The sequence below is a fragment of the Vipera ursinii genome (assembly GCF_947247035.1).
Source record: "Vipera ursinii genome assembly, chromosome: 15".
Taxonomy (NCBI): domain Eukaryota; kingdom Metazoa; phylum Chordata; class Lepidosauria; order Squamata; family Viperidae; genus Vipera; species Vipera ursinii.
The window spans coordinates 648,020-670,838 of NC_139528.1; the positions used below are offsets into that span (position 1 = coordinate 648,020).

Below are 22,819 nucleotides of genomic sequence, written 5' to 3' on the forward strand. Positions count from 1 at the left end.
TCCTCTTCCAAGCGGGATGCCGGATCGGAGAGGGCTCCAGCCTATCCAAAGATGGGAGAGCCTCCAAGTCCAGAAGCAGTCTACCTTTGTGGGTGCAGCCAAAGGAAGCGGCAGGAGCCTTGGGGAGGTTCCCTAAGTCTTCTCTGGAGCCCTCCAGGCTGCTTCGTGGATTCCGGGGCCGCCCTGGAAAAAGGTTCGGGGTGCCGAGCGTTTGGAGACGGTAAATGGCTTCTTGGCTTTTTACTGGTTTCTTGGGAGGGATGAAAAGCAGAGCCACCAAATAGCTCTCTTTAAAAAACTCCTGGAAAAGTGTCTGCAGGGAGGCCTTTGGCTGCCTTGGCATCTTGAGCGGCCAGTTTTTTTTTTAAAAAAAACAAGGATATAAGAGAGGCGCTTTTTGCTGAATTTTTTTAAAATGAGAAAAACCGTCTCCCTCAACGGCTGAGAAATCCGGGCAGTCCAAATCGCCAAGCCTGGCCTGGCAGTGCCCCCTGGCGGCCCCTTGTGAGCCAGGCACTTCCCTGGCACCTGCAGGCTCCATGGGAAGAGTCCAAAAGGGTCTGGGGTCTTCCAGCTGCTTGGCTCCGTCCTGGGGAGCGGCCACAAAGGACGTAAACTCAGTGGAGGGGGGAATCGGCCACACAGGCTCCCGTATCCTCGTGACCGGCCTTCGATCGAAGATGCACCAACCTGGGTTGGTCATAGAAAACCAAACCAAACCTGGTTTGTTCTCTGTTCAATGGTTTCTTTCAACCTGCAGAGCGCTTCCTCCTCAAGTTTGGCTTTTTCGAGACTGGAAGCAGGATTCTCTCTCTCTCTGCAGAAGGAAAATGCCACACCGGAAACCTCCTCCCTGGAGACTTTGGGGAGCTTCTGGGCATTTGGGTGGCCCCACTCAAGTCTGCCAGATTTGGAGGCCAAATCCCACCAAACTCTGTCCTCTTTTTTAGGGGTGGCGGCAGATTCCCAATCACATCTCCTTCTCTGGTCTGAATGCCTCCTCCTCTGCCAGGGTTGGCAAATTGTGTCGTGCGAACGCTGCAATTGTGGTTTCTTAATCCAGGGTTAGGATTTAGCCACCATTGGCTTCCTGGGGAGCCCCTCAGAGCAAGGCCGGCTGCTGCTCTTCGCTCGCCCCAAAAGTTTAGCCTCGGATAGGGAACCGAGCATCCAGTGTTTCCGGCGCCCTACCTCCTGCCTGGTCCAGAGTTTGCTCGTCATCTCCATAGCAACCGGTTGCCCCTGGCAACAGCTATGAAGCATCTTGGGCGCTTCGGCCAGAGACGCGTGGGCACCAGAGGAAGCTGCCCCCACCGCCGGCAAAGAGGGGACCCCTGCCTTTCCCAGGACTCCCTCCCCAGTCCTGGTCCCACCCAGGGTGAATTCCACCGCTCCCCGCCTCCGTATGCCGCTGTCCATCAGTGAGGAAGATGCAGGAAAGCTCCGGCAACGGCTGCCGTGCTAATCCCACCCAGCCTTGATTTCCTGGAACGGCTGGGCGAAGAAGGGGGCTGCCTACCTGGCTGGCGGCGATGCGTTGCTAGAGAGCGGCTCCGCTTTTCTCCAGGTGAGACCTTCCCCCTTCCATTCCGGAGGGCCAAATCAGTGTGGCTGGCACTCGAACGGGGCAGGTCACAGGGTGGGACGGGAGGTTGGATGGGAAGGGTCCCACATCAGTGATAGTTGTGGGGCTCCCCCTCCCACGGGCATGCCCCATCTGCCCCCTCCCTTCCCCCAGCCTTAAAAATGCCACTCTGTTTGCAGTTCGGTGTTGCATTCTCAATACGCTCCTTCTTCAGCCCTTCTGGCAAGACGATCTTTTTAATTCTAGAGCAGCGCTCTTTTAAAATAAAGTACTTTCCCCTGGAACGAAGACAGGGCAAGAAAGCAACGGACAGCCCTTCCCAAACTCTCCCCCTCCCGTTGGGCCGGGGAGCACCCAAGACGGGTCCAGCCGCTCGTCCAGCTTAGAGGGTTGCAGGGAAAAGGAGATTTTTTAAAAAGGCTGCCAGGCCAGGGAGAGACCCCACCCTGTGTTGATTTCTTAAAATTTATTTGTTAAATTTAAATTTTGCCGCCTTTCTCGCCGTGGGCTACTCTTATTTCCTGGTGCAGAGACCACCCCCTGCTAACAGGGTCTCTGCCCCCCTTCCAGGTGGTGCTGCGGACAGCCGGCCACTTGCTCGCTGGGGCGCTGGTCCTCATGGCCACCAGCCTGGGCAGCTCCTTGCCCGCTCTGGCCAGCGCCCTCCGGCCCGACCCCACCCTCTCCCTGGAGCAGAAGGCCACCTTCCTCTTCCTCTTCTTCCTCTTCGTCTTCCTGGCGGTGCTGATCGTCCGTTGCTTCCGCATCCTCCTGGACCCCTACCGGAGCATGCCCTCCTCCAGCTGGAGCGACTACGTGGAGAAAGACATGCTGGACTACCGCCTGGCCTGAGAGGGGGGAGGGGGAAGGCCGCAGTGGAGATGGCCAGCCCAAGCTGGCTTACGGAGGCCTTGGTGGAAGCTCCACGCACGGGGGCAGTCTACCTGCTTGGGCCCGGCAGAGACGGGAGGTTCTGCCCATCCTGGTTTGAGCTCAGGGCAAAGGTTCTGTAGCTTAGGGAGGAACGGAGGCAGGTAAGCGTCTGATTAACCAAGCGTGAGTTTCCCCCCCAAAAAAAAAGCTGGGCGAGAGGAAAGAGAGGTGCGCTTATTGCAACACGAATATTTTAACCTCTAAAAGATCTTTGTGTTTCCTAAACAAACACACCTGTAAATAGACCTATTTGAAAAGCAGAATTTATTGGATGCCTGGGGAATATTTCACCACCATAAAAAAGGGGGGGAAACTTATGGCTGACAAGGGCGTTGTGGGGAAATGCACCCCGTGCGAATCCTGCCTTGTTAAGGACCAACAAGGCACAACTTTTCGGGCAAAGGTGGACGGGGTCTCTTTGGAGGGTGTTGCGTGCTTCAATAAAACAGGGCGGGCTTTCCAGAGCAGCTGCCTTCTGCCTCTCTCCTTCCCTGCTGGCACGCTCACAATCGTGAATGGGCCGTCCTGGAAGGCTGCAAGGATCCCAGTCTGCATGTCAACCCCCACAATCCCCCAACCGACCACCATAAATTAGTTGCCAAATCCTGAGAGAGATGGAGGCGGACCCCTCCTCTCTGCGCCCCTCTACGCTGGGCTGGGTCTTCAGAGGTGGCTGAACTACAATGCCCAGCCATCCTTCGAGTTGGTCTACCTTGCTGGGGTCTGCAAACAAACGAGACCACAAACTCCGCATTTTGATAGCCAGCAAACAGGGTGTGTTGAGAACAGCGGTCTGCCTGGCATAAATCTGGGTTAACGCCGCTCACGCCAGCAAACTACCCACGAGGGCTTAAGCAGCGGGCAATTTGCACGCAATGTGACGAGGTTCTGCTTTTTTTAAAAAAAGAAAAGTGTCTTGACCTCTTGGTGGAAATAAAGCACAAGCAATTTGCAAGAAATTTAAGGCCTTGTTTCTTCCCTCATTTACGAAGGTAAAAAGTTGTATTATTCTAAAGCTTGTTTATTTAAAGCTTCTTCTTCGTTCCCTTCTTCCATAGAGGGAGCAATCCGCTTGAGAGAACTTCTTTCCATCTTATCTCTGAAATGCACCGTCCTGCTGTCCCTGCCTTGCCTTCCTCCCCACTTCCTCAGCTTTTCCACCCTGGACTTACTCAGTCGGTGATGAAGGGGGCTCCGTTGGCCATCAGCAGCCTGATTTCGTCATCCTGGCCTCGGCAGGCTGCTTCTAGGAACTTCTTCCCCGGGTCTATCAGCGACATCTTTATACAAGAGAACAGATGGTTTCAAACATCTGGGGGCAGAGAAATATCACTGGTTTGGACTGGGGGTCGGGGGAGGAGGTCAGTGCCCGGTCTCTGCGCCTCCTCTGCCTCCCCTACTCACAGGTGGAAAAAGGCATTTAGGCCTGGCATTGTCATCTCTGCAAAATCTTAGCAAGAAAGACAAGGATGGCTTAAATCTTCGGAAGTGGTGGGTGCTCCATCACTGGAGTTTTTAAGGGGAGACCAGACAGCCATTGGTCTGGAGTGGGATGGGTATCGGACAGGGGTGTCCAGTCTTGGTCATTTTAAGACTTGTGGGCTTCAGCTCCCAGAATTCATTGGCCAGCCATGAATGGCTGCCTGGGGAATTCTGGGAATTGAAGCCCACAAGCCTTAAAGTGACTAAGCTTGGTCAACCCTGCAATAGGGGTTCCTGCTTGAGCAGGGGTTGGGATAGATGACCTCCAGGGCCCCTTCCGACTCTGTTATTCTTTTAATTTCAACCACTCAAAAAGGAGGCCTATCCGGCCCCGACAGAGGGGATGATGGGGGCCGCAGGATTTCTGGTACTGCTGGTCAATGGATGATGGGAAGTGCAGTAGTCCAGGAAGTGGGGAGGGTGGGCGTTGTAGTCCGACTTTAGCGGGGAAAGGTCCTTTTTTCTCCAGACCCCTTTAATCCTCCCCCCACCCAGGCCCGGACTCACCCTGGGAGGCGGCGGTGGGGGGGGAGACCCTCCTCGTGGCCGGAGCAGCCTGTTTCGCGCTCAGGATGATGGGGCTGCGACAAGGGGGGCGTTTTCAAACCGACAAGCCGCTCCCCCAACCGAGAGAAAAACGGTAGACCCAGAAGTATCCCTGATGGGGGAACCTTTAAGGCGTAACACACGCTCTTCCGGCCGCGGAAAGGAAGTCGCTTTGGCTCGGGTGAGGACGCTCTGCCCCTCCTCTCTATGGCAGGGCGAGGCCGACCGCGTTTTAACGTTCCCTAAAAAAGGCGCTCCCTCCCTCGGCATCTCTATGGTCAGACCAATAAAGCCTACAACTGGGCTTGTGTACGTGTGTATTGGTTGTAAGGGGGGGGAGCACAAAAAGCCTAAAAACCATCATCCTGGTTCCCTCCAAAGAAGCCCCCTTCGCCCCCAAAGCACTGGACTATGACTCCCATCATCCCCAGCCACGGGAACTGCAGCCCTAGTTCAGAGACGCCCCACTGGAGGCGAGCCTTTTCAGAGCTGAGCCCTTTTCCAAGGGTTTGGACCACCGCACCCATGCTCCCCAGCCGCCCCCACCCCACCCGGGAGTGCCCGACGCGTCTCCATCTGGTCCTTCCTCCACCCCCACCCCGCCCCAAGCCACACGCTGAAGATGCCGAGCCTGGAGGACGCGAATGCACGGATGAGCCGCGGTGACACGCGTCTGCTTGAGACCCGAAGGACCCTCCTGGAGCCAGATGGTGGGTGTGACCCTGGGGCCTCTTTGCTCCCAGGGGAACCCTACTTTGTGGCTGGATCGGCGGCCAGGAGCGTCGCCGTTGCCTCTTTCTGGTGCTCCTGACCCTGGTCTTAAAACGGGGCTCAATTTGCAGGAATGGGGTGCGTGTGAACCGTGTCCGTTTACGGTTCGACTTCCCCTCTCTGGAGAACGGAGCGAATAAAGCACCATGGGTCTCCAACTCAACCCTGCGCCCCGAGCTGGAGCCGCTTCTACAGCCTCTGGATACCTTCGAGCAATTGGACCCGATTGGTTTCACGCCCATCAGCCCCTTTTTCATTTCCTCCTTTTGCAGATGTTCTCCCTTCCAAGACTCACCTTTCAGAAAAGGCCCTTTTCCTCTTGGCTATCCTTCAGATCCTTCTGAAAGGAGGAACACCAGACACCTCCCCTCCCCCTCCATCCCCCCCCCCACATGAAAAGCTTGCTTTTTTATTTTAATCGGATCTCTTTCTTTGCCCCATCACAGGGACAGCCCAGTTTTCTTCCATGCACTTCCCTCCAATGTTTAATTCCTCTTTTCTCTGCCGTTTCCTTCCTTTTCCAGGAAAAAATAGAGAAGGTTCTACAAAACTTACACCCACTCGAATAAACAATTTCTGGTTATTTTAAATCAAAACGTATGCTTTTCCTGCTGGCAGGAGATGTCCAATCAAAGGAAAATAATAATAACTGAATGGGCCAAATCTTTCTTTGCAGGCCGGATTGGGGCACAAAGCGCCAGTTGCTAACCCCAGTGGCTGATCAGCCCTGCGTGCACAGAAAGGAGGAATAATTTTTGTTTTGGTGTGTGTGTGTGTGTGTGTGTGTGTGTGTGTGAAATTCCTTCTCCTAATCCTCCTGGACCTGGACCCTGGCAGATCAGGGAGTGGGGAGGAAACAAGAGGGGGGAGAGATACAGTCTTGGCAAACGGTGAAGAGTCACTTTTGTTTTATGGCAAATGGTTCAGAAACATCAACTCGGGAAAGCGCAAACACGGCACAGAGGAACCACACAGGAGTCTGGGGAGGGAGAAAACCCCACGGGAAACACTGCAGTGTGTGTGTGTGGGGGGGGTATAATAAAAAAAATTAGTAGCTTCCGACCCTCGGCTGGGCTTCAGACGAGGTCAAAGTCCCCCGGGCTGATGCTGGCGATGGGGGCTCTCCAGAAGTTAAAGCTGCTGAAGGGGAGCAGGGCACCCTCCGCCTCTTCCGGGGGCCTGGGGGTCTTCTGCTCGGACACCAGGCTGCCGTAGCCCCACTTGGGCTTGAAGAGGGCCAGGTCGGCCAGGCCCAAACACTCCAGTTCGGAGACGTCCAGCTCAGGAATGGGCATTCGCCAGTAAAGGAAGGAACCATACTGGGTGTTCACGGTGTCCCTCATTTCTTCCTGGGGGGAGGAAAAGCAGGAAGAAGGCGGCGTTATTGCTTTAAAGTGGGGTTTGGGTTTTTTTTTTGAAATTTCAATGCTAATACAGGGAGTCCTCAGCTTAGGACCCCAACCCAGTGAAGGGATTTCCCCCCCCCCTTTTGCGACCTTTCTTCCCACAGTGCTTAAGTGAATCACCGCAGATGTTAAGTCGGTCACATGGTTGTTCAGTGAACCTGGTTCCCTCATTGACTTTGCTTGTCAGGAGGTCGCAAAAGGGGGACACTGTGCGACTGTCATAAGTACGGGTCAGTGGCTAAGCCTCTGAATTTCGATCACCTGACCCTGGGGGTGCTGCAACGGCTGTTAAATGTGAGGGTTAGGTCCCCCTGGGAGAAAAAATCACCAGGGAGAGCCAGGTCAGGCTCTCCCCTGTTTACTGGCCAAGTGGCCTACCTCGCAGGGTTGCTGTGGAGGCAAAACTATTATGCCCCCTTAGAGGAAAGTCAGGATTGAAATTTGCAGTAAATAAAGCAGTCTTTCTTTTGTTCTCACAGGATCTTAGTCCTCGGTGAGAAAAATATTAAAAAGGATGCTTCCCCCCCCTTACAAAAATGGAGCAGCCCTGCCCTGGGTGTTCCCCCTTCCTCACTTTTCTCTTGCTCCCCCCCATCTTTCCCCCCCCACCTTCCTCCTTGCATTCTTGTGTATGCAGAGAAAGGTCTCTCTTGTTTGCTGGGTGACACATTTTTCTGCAGTAATTATTTCTCTCTTCCCTTGTACATACATGCACACACACACACACACACACACAAACACCCGATACAGGTCTCTTTCTTTGGCCCTCTGGCCCCCCTTTTTTGTGCCAATCCCCCAGGGGACCCCTCCCCACCGCCATCTCTGCCCACTCCCTCTTCCCTTCCTCAGCAAAAGCCTTTTAAAACGCCCAGCCATCCTCTGGCCTTAAATGAAGCCTTTTCCAAGCAGCTCTGAACCATCTGGGCGGGGCTTATTTCACCCAGGATGGTCAGGCTGTGGACAAGGAGCTCGGTGGCGCGTATGAAATTACCCAGACATCTGTCCTCTTTAAATATAGCATCTTTAGCCGCCTGTACAGAGGGGGATATATTTGCATTCCTCTTTTTGTGCGCTGGAAACATTTTTGGAGAATTATGTGACCCCTCCTGGCAGCGGAGAGATGGCTGGATGACTTGGCAATATTAAAAGGAAGACATATGCACCCACCCTGCCCAGTAAACAGGAAAGAGACGGGGAATGGTTAATGTTTTAAATCCCCTCTCCCTTGGGGGAAGGGGGGACGGAGTTCCCCCAACTGATCTGAGAGAGAGAAAACAAGACAAGGTGTATGCAAGGCACATGTTTAAAAGACTGAGATTTGGGGTTTTAAAAGGTGCATTACGGGGCTCATGTCTCCATCAGATTTATTTATGTTCCAGCCCTCTGAAATTGATAAGATGGAAGAAGCTGGCTTTTCTTTTTTCTACAAGGGCTTCAGCTGCTAAGAAATAGGAAAATGAAATGAAATTATATATTGCATTGTGTCAGGATTTTCTCGATCTATAGTAACTTATTTTTATTTTTATTTTATTTTAATCCCATTTATATCCCGCCCTTCTCCGAAGACTCAGGGCGGCTTACAATCTAAGCACAAATCACTTAGAAAGGAAGATGATGGATAGATAGATAGATAGATAGATAGATAGATAGATAGATAGATATGGACAGACAGACAGATATAGATAGAGACAGGGATGGATAGATAAATGATAGATAGATAGATAGATAGATAGATAGATAGATAGATAGATAGATAGATAGCATCATGTACTGGTATAACAATACAATCTAATGTTCAATATTATATCATATAAAATCACATTAGGCCACGGTTTGCTGGCTGGGAATAACCTAGAAATAAATTTAATACAGCATTGCTTGTTCATGTATAGAAATACTACATTACCTGGCAACAGAAATAAGTATAACACAGCATCATGTATCTACATGGTAGAATAAAATAGCTGAAGCCTGGGGCTTTTGAGCAACTCCACCCTTCTAAGGTGGAATAGATAAATGCCCCCCCCCAGCCTCTCATCCAAGCGTTTGTGTGTCTGTTGCTCCCCAGTCTTACCTCCTTGTCAGCAGGATTTGGGGAAGAGCCCCAATGATGTTTGTCTGTCTCTGAGGTGCAGAAGATGCTGCCGGGAAGATGCCTCTGTCTGCCTTTGGCTGGGGGGCGGGAGGCGGGGCGGGATGCCAGGCGTGTCCGTCTCCCCTCCTTTCTTGCTGCAATGCAGCCCCTCCTGGAAAGAGATTTCACTGGTGGGTGGGTCCTTCCCCCCCCCCATCGGCTGCCGAGCCAATGGATTAGCTAGAAGGGCTATTTCCAGGGAATGGAGGAGGCAGCCAGGAGTCTGGAGGGTGGGCACGGGTGTGTGTGTGTGTGTGTGTGTGTGTCTTGGAGGGTGGGCACGTCTGAGCTGTGTGTGTGTGTGTGAGGTCTCTGGAGAAGGAGGCATTGATTGGTGTGGCTTCCAAGAACAGAGTGGGGGCAGGTTGGGGAAAGGGTGGTGGGCAGCTGGTTTGCCCTCTCCCACGAGGGGAGGGGGTCACCTGCCAATCTGAGTGTGAGGCAGCTGAAGTCTGGTCGGTCCTGATTCTCCCAGTGAAAAATTAGCCTGTGGAACTCCCTGTTGCCCAGTTTGTGAGCTCAAAGGCTTTGGGGCAGGGGTGAGGGAAAAGCCTTGTCTAGTCTGAAAGCGTGGCACAGGTAGTCTGACTTACACGCCCTGTTTAATAGCTGCAGGGATTCCCCTCACTCCTGTGGTGAGGAAGGTCATAAAAGGGGGCAAAACTCGCTTAAGGATCCTCTCACTTAGGGACAGAAATGGGGGGGCTCCGTTGTGGTCGTAAGTCAAGGGCCGCCCCTGGCGAAAGAGGGCAGAGGTGCACAAGGCGTATCTACCTGCACGCACCTTGCGTCCATCTCCTGTTTCTTCTTTTTCCCCTTGGGGGTCCTCCCCTCCCCTCTCTCTAAGGGGAAGAGCCCTCAAAAGCCTCTTTTTTAATAGCCCCCCTCCCCAAAGACTCTGGGGATCCTCCGCCTGGCAGGGCCAATTCGGTTCCTAAAAATGTGTCCTGACGCACCAGCCAATCCTTTGGCCGTGGGGTCATTGCGGCTTTCAGGCTGGGCTGCATCAGAAGTACGACAGAGACGGCCTCTCGGCTGCCCTCTCCCTTCCCAGGTCTCCTCCGTCCACCTGGAATCCAGGTATTAATTTGGGGGGCGGAGGGAGAAGAAAACGGGGAGCATCAAAAGCCTCCCCAATTTTGTGGGGTTCAACCCCTGGGTCGAAATTAAAAGAATTACAGAGTCGGAGGGGACCCTGGAGGTCCTCTACTCCAACCCCTTGCTCAAGCAAGAGAGGCCAAGAGCTGCCCAGTGTCTTCTTAAAAACCTCCACCTGGGGCTGGCAGCCGCAGTAGCCCAGCCCATCTGCCCCAAAGCCACCATACCCCCCCCACACACACACAGCAGCAAGGATGGGCACCCCCAGCCCCCCCCAGCCGGCCACATCTGCGAGGCCTCCGGCCGTGCGGCTGCAGTGCCCAGAGCCGGCCAGAGTTGGCAGCAGCCGCTCCGGCGAGTCCGGAGACGGGTGTGGGTTGAATCATCGCGGGGGGGGGGGGGAGGACGCGGGGGGGGGGCGTTGTTCCTCGGTCTGCCTGTTGAAATCCTCCGGAGCGTTTCCTCCTCCTTCTAGCAGCGGCAGCAGGAGGGCGGAGGAGGCGGTCGGAGCCTGGTTTCCCACGGAAAGAGAACTTTCCATGTGGGTTTGCTGTGGCGCTCGGAGGAGGAGGAGGAGGCACGGCCGAGGGAGAAGGGACCCCCAGCAGGGCAGGTAAGGGGAGAAGGTCGCTCTGGGCCTGGGGACCGGCCGGGGGCCTGGTGGGGAGGGAGACCCTGGCTGGGCTTTCTAGCCTTCTCGGGGCTTCAAAGCTCTTCGCAACTTTGCGCAAAACTCTTCCGGACCCCCAAAGTTTTCTTTCTCTCTTTCTCTTTCTCAAGTTCAGGTGAGCCCCTCCTTCTTCTTCCGCACCTGAGGTTTCTCCCGACCCTCCTTCCCTCCCCCCCCTGCCTCTTTGGGCAAACACGTTTTGCGAGACAGGCGCGGGGGGGGGGGGAGGCGATTTTAATTCCCTTTAGAAAAACAGTGTCCTTTTTGGCTTTGGAATGGCTTCTTTCTCCAGACTAGCACTTTGGAAGGAAGGAAGGAAAAAGAGAAAAGAAAGAAAGAAAGAAAGAAAGAAAGAAAGAAAGAAAGAAAGAAAGAAAGAAAGAAAGAAAGAAAGAAAGAAAGAAAGGAGAGTTCCATTGATTCAGGCCTTTAATTTCTTCTTTGCTTCCTCCAGTGGGGAAGAAAGGCCCTATTCATCTGGGACTCTGTTGCCTTGCAAAGATCTAGTTGTTTTTTTTTTTAAAAACTGACACCTTGGGGAGGGGAAAACCGGTTCCAATCTCCCAGCTGAAGAAATGGGGAGATAGGAAAAGGCCGGAAATGGGGCTGTTTCTCTCCCCCACAACTTTTTCAAAGCATGCTTGAATTTCCTTCTGGGTGTTGCCCACCAGCTGGGGCCACTGGCACTTTGGCCAAAGGAAAGCCAGCATGGTTTGAGAAATGCTTTCAAGGCCAAAAAAGCTTTCGGTTTCCCAGCCCACTGGCAATGTGAAAATCCAATTAATAGGTGAAAAAACCTATTTGCCCCCCACACACACACACACACCAAGGTTAGCTTGTTGAGGGCTGATTTTGTGCCACAGGGAGAGGGATTTCCAAGAGACTGGCTGAATGTAAAAATCTCATTTTTCCCTCCCTTATGGCTGGTTCTTAATGGCTGGAAAGCACAGGGAGGACTCGGGCCCAACGGGTGGGGAGATGGGCCCTGTGGTCCTTCAGGAGACCCCCACCTTGGGGAAGTCAAGCACCCACCTTGGTGCCCCGGTTTCTTTCTAGTTAGAAAAGTTTGCAGAGTGGCAGAGGTGCGAATGCAACTTCTTGACTGCAATTGCGATTTGTGCATTGCTCTGTTATTTTATCAAGGACCTATATTGTATCAGGGGGGTGTATCCAGACCCCCCAGCCCCAGCCTGTCCCCCTCTCCTTCCCCCAAACATCTGTCTTTTCCCCCTCTTGGAAAGAGACTTGCAGAAGTCTCCTAAAGAAGTTTAATGCTTTGCTTAACCCTTATGTTCCCCCCTCCACCCCTCTGCATTTCCTCCCTGACTCGGAAGCAGCCCCATTCAGGTGGCTTCAAGAGAGGGAACCGCTGGGCTGGAGCTCTTCAGGGCCACACAGGCCTCCTTCCGCAGAACTCAACTGCCCACACCCCCCCACAATCCCACCCCCGTTGGCCCTTCAGCCCGGCTTCTCTCCAGCTGCAGCCTCCTTTTGAGGAAGGCTGGACACACCTGCAGAGAAATTAAACTTTGATTTTCGGAAGAATAGATTTTAAAAAGAAACTGTAATGTCTTGGCGCTGGAAAGGAAAACCTTTCTAGTGACAGGTTCAGAGTTGAAAAGGGGGTGATGTGATTTCCCCAAATGCTATCATTGGAGTTGTGTGTGTGTGTGTGTGTGTTGAGGTCTTAATGGATATTTTGCAAGGAAATCTTCCCAAATTGTCCAACTGCCCTGCCTTTCTCTGCATCCAACCTCTGCATGGTCAAACCCACCTCACGCAGGCGTGGAAGTGTCCTCTTTTACATGTGTTTACATGTTTGTGCAAGGGTTCAGGGGTCTCCACTGCAAACTTCATCATATACTCTGCTGCAAGCCAGTCTCAGAGTCCTTCCTTCTTAGACAGGAAGTTTTTGTCCATTGTTGTGACTGGCACAGCTACTAATTTCTTATTTGTGTATTCGAAATTCACTTTGAGCTACAATTTGAAACAGAATTTTTAACAACGTATCCTTGGCATTTCCCAAATCTTGATGAAGTTTGTAAATAACTCAAGCTGGCCAACATATCTAATCCTCCTTCCTCCTCCAATTTGCTACCCCCAACAACAACCTTGACTTACAAACCATGAATTCTAGCTTGGCGTGTTGGACAGTCCTAGCCGACTGCTGGCTGAGTCCTTCTCCTTAGCTTGTAAGCCAAAGTCAGACCTGGTTTGTGCTGGGATGGGGACTCCCAGCAAACCCAACCTTTAGCCAGAAAACCTCTCGGAGAGCAAAGTGCTTCTCCAGAGCTCCTGAGAAAACATGGCTGCCCCCGTGACATAACCAGGGGGCAAAGAGGACTTGGCCGGCCAGCCGCTGGGAGGGCCAGACAGCCGCCAATCCTTTCTTCTCTGCTCGGAGGAAATTCTCCCCCCTCCCCAGATGGGATTCAAGGCCCTTTTCCTTCGAGCCGCAATCTGCAACAAAGGGTCCTTTTGTTCTGCACAATGAGGGAGGCTGGGCGCTTCCTGGCTGGAGCAGCTTGCTGGATGCCACCGGCCGGCATTAAAATCAGCCTTGTTTAAATCATTGCACAGAAAAGGGGTGGCGGGCATTGGATATGGGACAGTGGCACAGCTTGGTTCTCCACCTGGCAGGAAAGCCCTGGAGAGGAACGGGCCTGAGAGATTTTCCCAGCCGGGACAGAAAATTCCCCTCTTCGGGCCTTGGTTCCCTGCCAGCAAACAAAGAGGCAGAGGCTGGTATTTGCAGGTGGACTCTCTCCTGACGTGGAGGTTCTCTGTTTGCACCTCTGTGTGGCGGGAGGCTTCCTGCCATCCTTTGCAGGCCTTGGAATTGGCGTCCGGCCCGTGGGAAAAAAACGGCCTTCGGAAGGGAGCTCGCTGCTCACAATGGGTCTGTGAAAAAAGCCTATAAATCTCGGGGAAACAATAACGCCAGCCGGGCGAGGGAAAAAATAACCCCAGACTTTGCTACCGGGGAAGAAAGATGCCTCAGGAGCACCAGAAAACCCCCACACTGCCCGTGATATATTTTTTTTCCGGAGCAAATCCAGAGAAACGTCACTCCGAGCCGTGGTGTTCTCCAGAGCATCTTCTCACGTCGCAAAGGGACTACGTCTCATCCGTCCTGAGCCAGGCTTTGGCGTCTGGCTGCCGCTGCCCATCCCGCAAGCCTGGGTGGCACTGCCAGGCTGAGAGTGGCAGCCCACCAAAGCGACGGCGGATTCGTGGCCTGGAGAAGACACAAAGCCTCACTTCTCGTCCCCGGCTTCCTCTGGCCATCCCGTTTTCTTGGCACCGTTGCTGGGAAGTTGCTTTGTGCTGGCATTCCTAGCGCACTCCAGTTCCCATCATCCCCATCGGTTGTTCGGGAGTACCAGCTTGGAGAAGCGGGGTGAAGGAGAGTCTGTTTTGCAAAACGCCTCTAAGAACCAGTTTTTGAAAAAGGGAAACGGATTTATCAACAGGACGGTTCGGTAGCAACAGCTTTCAAGGAAACGTAACGCACAAATTACGCAGAACGGCGACAGCTGTGGGGAAGAGAAAGTGTGGGGCTGGGTGCTCTGAGCTATCTGGGATGTGGGGGGCAACGATACCATCAAGCCAAAAAAAGACCTTCCTGGTGGAAAATATTCGATGTTTCGCTTAGCTGCGACAGGATTTCCCTTTGGTCTTCTATTACACAAATGCAGGAGAAATGGATTGACACAGGCCTTGTTGAATCGCAAGATTGCTCCAGGAGGAGAGGGTGGAACCTGAACGAGGATGGGAGACCACCAGGGGATGCCAGGGTTGTGGCGTAGACCTGGAAGCTGTAAAAACATCACAAAAGGCAGTTGTGGCCAACTTTTTCTAGGCTGATGTCAAGAATATTCTAAGAACTGGCTCTGGTGAATCACGGTGGTTAGGAAACACAGGAATTCACCTGGCAGAAATTTTACATTTTCTGGATGTCTGATTGGTAAATAATTAACTCTGATTTTTCTGCCCCTTCAGTTTGGGCATAGTTGCAAGCTGAAAACAGTGGATCAAGAGTGGGGCATGTTATCCCAACGTGATGGGATAAATCGTCCTTTCAAAGCGATTTGCAGGCGGCCACTGGTGCCCCAAAACCCCACCTCTTTTAATTTGCCCAGCCAAAAGTCCTTCACGTTTCTAGCCCTCGTGATGTGAAGAGGCCACAGACCCGACTAAAATCACAGCCTTCTCCAGCTGCACACAGGACCCTGTCACTTCCTTTCGAAACGGCGCGCAAATTTTTGCAAGGTTGGCTGGTCACGGCGGCTCCCTTCTCAAACCCGGCTGCTGGCAGGTGTGCGCAGAGACACCCTGTGAGTTTGAACACATGCTGTGCTGGCACCTGATTGGCCGCCCTATGCAAAACACTGGGAAGATTTGGCTTGATGGCCTAAGAGCTATTTGGGGACGTGCAAAGTCTAGAGGTTAAATATAACAGGGAAGATGTTTTTATGGAAAAACAAAATTGGAAGAAGATAAAGGCAAGGCTCTGGGGAGCTGCGTCCTGAAGACTTCACGAGTCGGAGCAAAGTTGTAGGTGGAAAGGATACCACCAGGAGAGGCTAGGGCAGGAAAGGAGACCAGGAAGTTGCAAAAACATCCCAGAAAATGAGGGCAAGTCACTTTTCTCACAAAGGCACGACCATCCCGGATCCTCTTCACATCTGGCCCTGCATGGGGAGGATGGGACCTGTAGTCTAAGCCCCCAGCTGCAGGGAGCCACCCTCTTCTTCCATGCTCATCCATTCATTGAAGCAAGCGATCTTCGGCCCTCAAGTTGCGTCAGCGGCACACGGCAAGCCACTCCCCCCCCCGTGCACTTTGGGGCCCTGGGTGCTCTTCCCCTCTCCGGCTGGAGGGTGGGAAAGTTCTGGGAATGTCCTCTCCGCTTTTTCCTGCTTTCTCGGCGGTTCTAGCTGGCCCAGGTGGGGGGGGGGTGAGTCAGGGTGAGTCAAGCTGCATCGTTCCTCCACTGACGACGTCTGGGGCAGGCTGGGTCTTGCCCCAAATGCTCAGAACGGTTGTTTGGCTCCTGCTGCAACAGGCGGAGAAGAGAGGCTGCAAAGGCACACCAATTTACACAAGCGTGTGCAAGGCCTTCCCTGCCCATCCAGATCCCTTATTTGGCTGGTTTCTTCCAGGCTCCGTGCTTCTTTCTCTCTTACAGTCCTCGACTTACGGAATTGTTCATTTAGTGATCGTTCAAGGTTTAATCACTTTCTCGATTATTTGTTTGATTGACTTAGCCCAGGGCTCTGCCACCTTGACCATAGCTGGCTGAGGAATTCTGGGAGCTGAAGTCCACAAGTCTGAAAGTGGTCAAGGTTGCGGAGCCCTGAGTTACCCTATGGCAACCCAGTGTCCCCATCGACCTTGTCCGCCAGAAGATGCCTGGGAAGGTCGAAATGACGTGAGAGTCTTTGCACAGCCCTCTTCTGCCCCTCCTCCACCCCAGCTGCCCAGCCCTCCGTCGTTTGCTGAGTCACCTTTTCTGGCCTGCTGAGTCATCTTTTCTGGCCGGGCGGCTGTCTGGCCTGAATCCTTGTGCCCGTCATGCTTCTTGCCTCTGATGGGGGTCTCACCAGCTACTGGTGGGAGCTGGCAGCAGGCCAGCCCACATCAGGAAGATCCCACGTCTCTCCTCTCTTCTGGGAAACCAAATCCCCCTTTTTTTCCTTTTTAAAAAAAAGATCCCCAAAGGCAGAAAAATCCCAGCATTTGCCCCCCCCCCTTTAACTCTTGCTTCAAGGGTCTTCCCTTTGGCCCAGGGTGCAGGGCAGGAGGCCAATCTGCTTGGACCCCAAGAAGGATGGCAGCTACTCTTGGGAAGACCAAGACAGGTTGGACGAGAGACCACCAGGCAACTCAGGGCTGGAAGGTTTTGGGAAAAGGTGTTGACCAGCCAGCTCGGTGTGGCTGCTAGGAAAAGGTGGGCGTGTCTTGTATGGTCCCCAAAAGTTTGTTTCTCGAGCAGGGAGGGTCAGTCTTCATGCCCTCCAGGGGCCCCTCCAATCTTAGCAGCGGAAGCAGGCGGGGCCTGTCTTTCCAGATCTCTCCCAACTGAACTTCCCAAAGGGTTGTCGTCACTTTCACACGCACGCACACACACAAAAGAAAAGCGTGAACAGGTGACCTCCACAAAGACTTTCCGGCGAGGTTAATTCACCAGGAGGAAGTGCAGGCTTTGTGCGTTTGTGTTTGTGCAATTTTCTTTTTAAAATGCCCCTAGTCTGCTTCTATGGAAACTCCTTGTGGTTTCCTGTTATCTGAAATGATTGTTTAAAAAACCATTCCTCCTCTTGAGGCCCCCCCGCCTTGTGAGAGGAAACCGAGGCGCGTCTGCACCACGCAGGGTGACTCCTCAGCTGAGGCCGTCTTTCGAAAGAGAGAAGCTGGGGGGATCCATGGGGCACCTTCCCCGAAGTGGTTTGCAAACTTGGGCAGCAGCATCTCCGGCCTTTGCGGGCTGCGGAGGCCGAACGGTCCTCTGCTTGACCATCCCAGCCCCGCTGAGTCCAGGGGGCCTCGAAAAGAGATCTAGTTATTGATGTAATCATTTTCTTCTTTCCTCCATTTTCTATTTCATGCTGTTTCTTCCTCCTCCTTCCTCCCTTTCCCCTAATTTTCAGTCTTGTCCTCATTATCTTTCCTTCCCCTCCCCCCCGCACCCCCCCTCCTCTGAGCTTGTTTTTTTCCTTCTTCCGAAGGTGCTTTTCAAGCGTCGCCATCTGAACGTCTCTCTGGGCTCACAAGGGGAGACAAGGGGGTCCTCATTGCCTGTCTGCAGGTCGTTGGCCCCCGCCGGGCAGAAAGCTGGGAGCGACTCTCACCATGAGTGACTTTTGGCACAAACTGGGCTGCTGTGTGGTGGAGAAGGCGCAGCCGGTGAGTTCTCCTTCGGGCCACCTTGGGTTAGGTTTCCCGGCCCAGGGATGGTGCCTGCCGGGCACGGAGGTCCTCGCTGGGGTTGGCGAGGTCTTCCCTTTTCTCCCCTCACCACGGTTCCATGTTCCACAGCAGCAAAGGAGAAGACGGCGGATTGACCGCAGCATGATCGGCGAGCCCATGAATTTCGTCCACCTCACACACATCGGTTCCGGCGACATGGTGAACGAGGGCCTCCCCGCCGTGGTACGGCTTTCGCCCATTTTTTATTCCGGGGAAGTTGCGGATCCTTCCAGAGCAAAGCTGGGCCAAACAGGGAGGGGGTCCCCTGCTCAATCCTGGGAGCCCACCCAGAGAGGCCATTAAAACAGGGCTCCCAAGCAAGGAAACTTGAGGATCCTTAGAAATCGGTCGGGGGATCGAGTCCTCGTGCTTTGTGGGGAAGGATCTGAGGCTGAAGTGGTGGGTTGGGACCCCAGGTTCGGTTATTTCAGCCTAAGTTGTTTAATCCTCAGCAAGGGGACCGGAGAGTGGTGTGTGCTGGTTCTCCCTGTAAAGCAGAGGAGTCCAACCTTGGCAACTTTTAAGGCTGGTGGACTTCAACTCCCAGAATTCCCCATGGCTGGCTGGGGGATTCTGGGAAGTCCACAGGTCTAAAAGTCTAAAAATCCTCTTTCGGAAAGGATGGCCTCCACTCCAAAGATCCACGCACGATCCTAAACTTGGCATTTGCCCGTCTTAGCCCCTGCGTGACGTGGCTGGCTCAAGTTCTCCTGCTTGCTGGGCTCCGTGCAGGATTTGACCCCCGCAGGGAAGTGCTGCCTTTTCAAAATGTAAGCCTTGGAGACTCTCCAGCGGCAGCGTCAACTGGAAAAGGACATGGTGGAGGAGAGGTTTTCCTTCCCTGCCCTGGAATCACCTCCCACACACCGAGCGGTTGCGCAGATTCTCCGTCAGGGCTCTGGAATCCCAGAATCTCAAGAGCCCTCCGCGGGGGAGGTGGAAAAAAGAAAGGGAGGGGCGGAATCTCTTTAGGCAGCGGGTTTGCTTATTAAGCAGCCGGAAACTCTGGCAAAGGGCCGGAATATTTATAATCCCGGACTTCAGACCTGCTACGAGCTCCGTTTGCCAAGACGCCAGCTTTAATTCTGGCCCTGTGGAATGTACTTTCCAAAGTCCAACGAAGTCCGTTGGGTGGTCTAATCCGGTGGGTCTTTGTGGGGATGTATATCTGGGGGGAGTACAGTACAGGTAGTCCTCGACTTACGGCCACAACGTACAGCCCCAAATTTCTCTTGCTAAGTGGGACGTGGGTGAAGTGGATTTTGCTCCCTTTTACGCTCCTCCTTGCCACCGTCGTTAAAAGAATCTCCCAGTTAAGTCAGCCACGCAGTTGTTAAGCGGACCCGGCTTCCGCATTGGCTTTGCTTGTTGGAAGGCCGCAAAAGGGATCGCTTGACCTCCGGGACGCTACGACCGTCGTACGTACGAGTCAGTTGCCAAGCATCCCGATTTTGATCGCACGGCCACAGGGATGCTGCAAGTGTGGGAAGCAGCCATAAGCCGCTTCTTTCAGCGCGGTTGTAGGTTTGAACGGTCGCTAAAATGAACTACTGTAAGTCGAAGACAACCTATAATCAGAAAGGCCCCGAAGGTAGAAAGCTAGCAGTTGAGACGAAAGTGCTTTTCCCTGACATGCTAGATTTCTAAGTGCAGGGAGCTTAAAGCTATGGTGGAAATTGAGGAAGGGTCTTCACCCTCTTCCTTTTCTCTTCCCCTCTTCCTGCAGTCAGGAGCCGTCCAGGAAATGAGGTCCAAATGTGGGCGAGAAAGACCTTGGAGCAATTCCCATATTTTATAACCTCGCGCGGGGCCTCCCCTCGTCCGTTTGCGTGTAAGTGTGGAATGAATTGCAAAAGCCACTCCGAAACGCTCCTCCGTCGGGAACTGCTCAATGAGGACTAGCCACTTTATTTGCAACGATGCCGCAAAAGGTGGTGCCGAGGTTTGCATCCTCTGAAGAATTAGGAGGTTTTTTTAAAATACTGTAACATTTTAATCGGTGTAGTTTTAATGTGTTGATGGTTTAACTATTTTTACCTGTTTTATAACTTGTACGCTGCCAGAATCACCTTGCGAGGGCTGGCATAAAAATGTAATAAATAAAATAACGAGTGAACATTGACTCACTGGCCCGTGGGGCAGAAAGTTAGATTTCCTGGATCCATTTTGGCTGCGGCCAGCAGGTCTTTTAAGTCGTCAGGACCATCGTGCTTGGGGCATCTCCCTCCCAAGGCTTGTTCAATGTTGTTGTTTTCCCCTTTCATAATTATACCTTATTGCCAACCTAAAGGGAGAAAATCTTTCATGTTTACCCTCCTCTTTTTTTTTCTTACAGGCTACTTAATTACAAAAATAACCTTTAGAGATAAAGAAACGCATCTCGGCCTCACTTGAATTTCCTGTTGGGTCTTGTCAAAACGGGTTGCCAAACTCAAAACCGTTGGGTGAATTAGTCACCGCGTAACTTATCCTTTCAAAAAAATTTCGTAAGAAAGAGCAACAGCCCCAACATCCATCACTCTGCACATGCCCAGTTGACTGTTTCTTTCTGGTGTTGTTCGTTCAGCGGCACTCGCCACCTGGGCGAGCGGAGCAAGGATCATTTTGCACAGACAACCTTGCAAAGAATTGAGGATTCCTTCTCCAGAATTGACCCACGACACCTCCGCGTGTTTCGGCTCCTTTATAAACCTAAGAAACCACCGTACAGACTGAATTATTCCTGGTGTTTTTTCAGAAGTTTCTCCACTGGATTTTGTTCTTAAGGACGTATCCTGGCCTCAACACAAGACATTCTGGATGCTATTAAGGTGTGGGGACGCCATCTTGCAGAACGAACCCTCCTGATGCTGGCGTATCTCATTCTGGATTCCTTACAGCCCCCTCCCCAAGGGCCGAGGCAGGGGGGGGCTAAAACACCTTCCTGGTGCCAGCCAGCGATTGCTGATTCTTTCAAGGAAGCAGGATCAAAACCCAACAGCAATTCGGCGCTTGGGATCTTTGTTGTTATTATTATGATGGTTTCTCGCGTACTCAGCTAGATGTTCAGGTTGGATTTGGCATTTTTTTTTGTCTACCTGTCAAATCTATTTGCTGCCTATCTCGCAGTTCCAAGTGACTCTGAGTGGCTTTTCCCCTTGCAGACTTTTCTGTCCTAAATCGAACCCCCCCCCTCTGCTTTTTGCCCAAGCGGGGGATCCAGAAAAATCCACCCCCTGCAGCTCGCCAAAGACGTTGGGATGCAGAGATGATCCGAGGGGCTCCACTGCTCAAACTCCCACAGCCAGGAAGAATTCGCTCTCGGCCCCCCTTTCCTTCACGGATTGAAGCAAACACCCCCCCCCCAATGCAGATGGAGAGCTGGGAGATGGGGGCAAAATTGCCACCATGATTAAACCCACACCTCTGCAAGCTTGTAAAAGGCGGCTGGAGAAGGTATCCCACAGAAAGTGTTTTGTCCAGAAGAGGCTCAGTGCGGACCCTTATCCCAAAGTCCCATGACTGTTTGATTATGGCTCCTGTGTCTCTCTCTCTCTTCTCCAGCCAGACTTGTATAAAAAAATGTGGAGGCAATGTTGTGGAAATCTTGCCGTTCCGATAATACTTGTTTCCCAGGTTTGATTCTCCCGCGTCCTCATGCTTCCCTTCTCGCTCAGGAGGGGCCTGGTTTTTCAAAAGGAGGGGAGAGCCAAAGCAGACTTTTAGAGGATCCAGCCTGGAGGAGAAAAAAAAATATGTTTCAAATTCCATGTTTTTCAGCATCCTGATATCTGAGGTTGTGGGAGATTTCTCTGTGGCATTTCTTTATTCTCTCTCTGAAACTGGAGTTGCTGAGTCCGCATGACGCCCCCCCCCTCGAGCCTGGGAATCCCGAGTTGATTCCCACTGCAACGAAACCCACACAATTTTCTCTTTGTGTCTCCAGCTCCATCCAGTCGCCCCAAATCTACTCAAATTAAGGGATTACAGGGTCGTAAAAAGGGAGGGTTTTCTATGTGTCTCTTCTGTTCCTTACAAGCAGGGCAATTCCGAAGAGGAAAGCTTTAGAAGCCAAAAAAGTTTGATTTTTTTTCCACCTTTTTTTCTCCAGCGGGGAAAAAAGCTAGATGTAAGATTAAAGATGTCCATTTTGTCTTCTTCGTTTCCTGTGCTGACCAAGCAAAGTGGAACGGCTGTTTGGCTACCAATTTTTAAAAATCCTTTGGGCTTCCAAAGCCAGAGAATTGCAAAGCCCATTATGCCTAGCAAAGGTTGGCAGTGGATGAGGGGATCTATAGTTTAACTTACCTGGAAAGCATCTTTTTTTCACTCCAAAAATTTAGCTGAAGGGTCAATGTTTAAAAAGAAACAACAACAAAAAAGAACTTTTGCCATGTTTTTTTTTTTACCCCAGCTGGTCTGGGGTTAAAAAGGATTGCTTTGGGAAAAAGAATAGCTGGGCTGTTCGACTATCTTTTATTAGCTAGAAAGTTATCTTTTTTTCTTTTTGCAAACAAGAAAATTACCATTTGTGTGTATGTGTGAAAGGAGGGAGAAAATATATTATTTGAATATAATGTTGCAATCGAGACTGAAATCTGGGAGAAAGGGAGAGTTATGCTGGTTTGGTCTTTTTTTAAAAAAAAATCTCTTCTAGGCTGAGTGGAACAGAAGAATTATGCAATCTTTTTCTTTCTCCCTCGTGTTGCACAGAGTGTAATGTATGCTTGGAAAAACAAAATTAAATGGCAAAGGAGAACCGTAATCTGATTTGTTTTTGTTGTTTTTTTGAGAGGGCATTTTAACAGGAATTCAGACAGCCGGTCCTTCCTAAATTTGCTTCTTGGCCAGGAGAACGTGGGAATGCTACTTTGTCTGTCTTTCCTGGGATGTGTTTGCAATTTATCAGGGACGGGAACTGCTTTTGAAAAGAAGCAGCCAAGTCGGAGTTGCTGTTCACTGGCTGTAATGCAATAACCTCAGATTTGCATCCAAAGGAGATGAATACCAGACAAAGTAAAAAGGCTTCAGGATGAATGCATAGAATATATATAAAACAAGATAACATGTAGAGTAGCAGTTATTCTTTGAAGCAAAAAAGGGCATTTTCTGGGATTGGAGGAGAACCCACGATCCTCCACCTGGTGACCATGCAGGTAAGAACAATGGGAAGTGTAGTCCAACGGTTATCAGATGCCTCTTTCAATCCAATAGAAGCAAACTGGCTGTAGGAATCAGAATTT

General features: G+C 52.0%; 3 protein-coding genes and 1 long non-coding RNA gene across 7 annotated transcripts; 2 read left to right on the forward strand and 2 right to left on the reverse strand.

Annotated features, from left to right (window-relative positions):
• The first annotated feature begins 2,086 nt into the window (after nt 1-2,086).
• LOC310647240 (cortexin-3-like) lies at nt 2,087-2,513 on the forward strand. Its single transcript, XM_083374318.1, has one exon. The coding sequence runs from the start codon at nt 2,204-2,206 to the stop codon at nt 2,435-2,437; it is 234 nt and encodes a 77-aa protein (XP_083230444.1). The 5' UTR covers nt 2,087-2,203; the 3' UTR covers nt 2,438-2,513.
• Nucleotides 2,514-2,527: 14 nt separating this feature from the next.
• LOC310647243 lies at nt 2,528-4,676 on the reverse strand. The gene is made up of 3 exons (XR_014493851.1): nt 4,508-4,676; nt 3,691-3,798; nt 2,528-3,051 (listed from the first exon to the last, which is right to left on the reverse strand). It is a non-coding gene; the product is annotated as an uncharacterized lncRNA (long non-coding RNA).
• Nucleotides 4,677-6,220: 1,544 nt separating this feature from the next.
• Nucleotides 6,221-8,890, reverse strand: MLLT11 (MLLT11 transcription factor 7 cofactor). 2 transcript variants are annotated; one of them, XM_083374602.1, is made up of 3 exons: nt 8,798-8,840; nt 8,066-8,164; nt 6,221-6,666 (listed from the first exon to the last, which is right to left on the reverse strand). In XM_083374602.1, exons 2-3 carry the CDS (start codon nt 8,072-8,074, stop codon nt 6,394-6,396), a joined length of 282 nt encoding a protein of 93 aa, XP_083230728.1. In that variant the 5' UTR covers nt 8,075-8,164; nt 8,798-8,840; the 3' UTR covers nt 6,221-6,393. The 2 variants fall into 2 exon arrangements, with proteins under 2 accessions (XP_083230728.1, XP_083230729.1); XM_083374603.1 differs by lacking the exon at nt 8,066-8,164 and having other exon boundaries at nt 8,798-8,890.
• An 8,514-nt stretch (nt 8,891-17,404) lies between these two features.
• On the forward strand, nt 17,405-20,167 carry CDC42SE1 (CDC42 small effector 1). 3 transcript variants are annotated; one of them, XM_083374382.1, is made up of 4 exons: nt 17,405-17,534; nt 17,670-17,780; nt 19,324-19,428; nt 19,933-20,167. In XM_083374382.1, exons 1-3 carry the CDS (start codon nt 17,481-17,483, stop codon nt 19,393-19,395), a joined length of 237 nt encoding a protein of 78 aa, XP_083230508.1. In that variant the 5' UTR covers nt 17,405-17,480; the 3' UTR covers nt 19,396-19,428; nt 19,933-20,167. The 3 variants fall into 3 exon arrangements, 2 of the variants coding, with proteins under 2 accessions (XP_083230508.1, XP_083230507.1); XR_014493852.1 differs by having other exon boundaries at nt 17,413-17,534; nt 17,667-17,780; nt 19,324-19,539; nt 19,933-20,094; XM_083374381.1 differs by having other exon boundaries at nt 17,413-17,534; nt 17,667-17,780.
• Nucleotides 20,168-22,819: the final 2,652 nt, after the last annotated feature.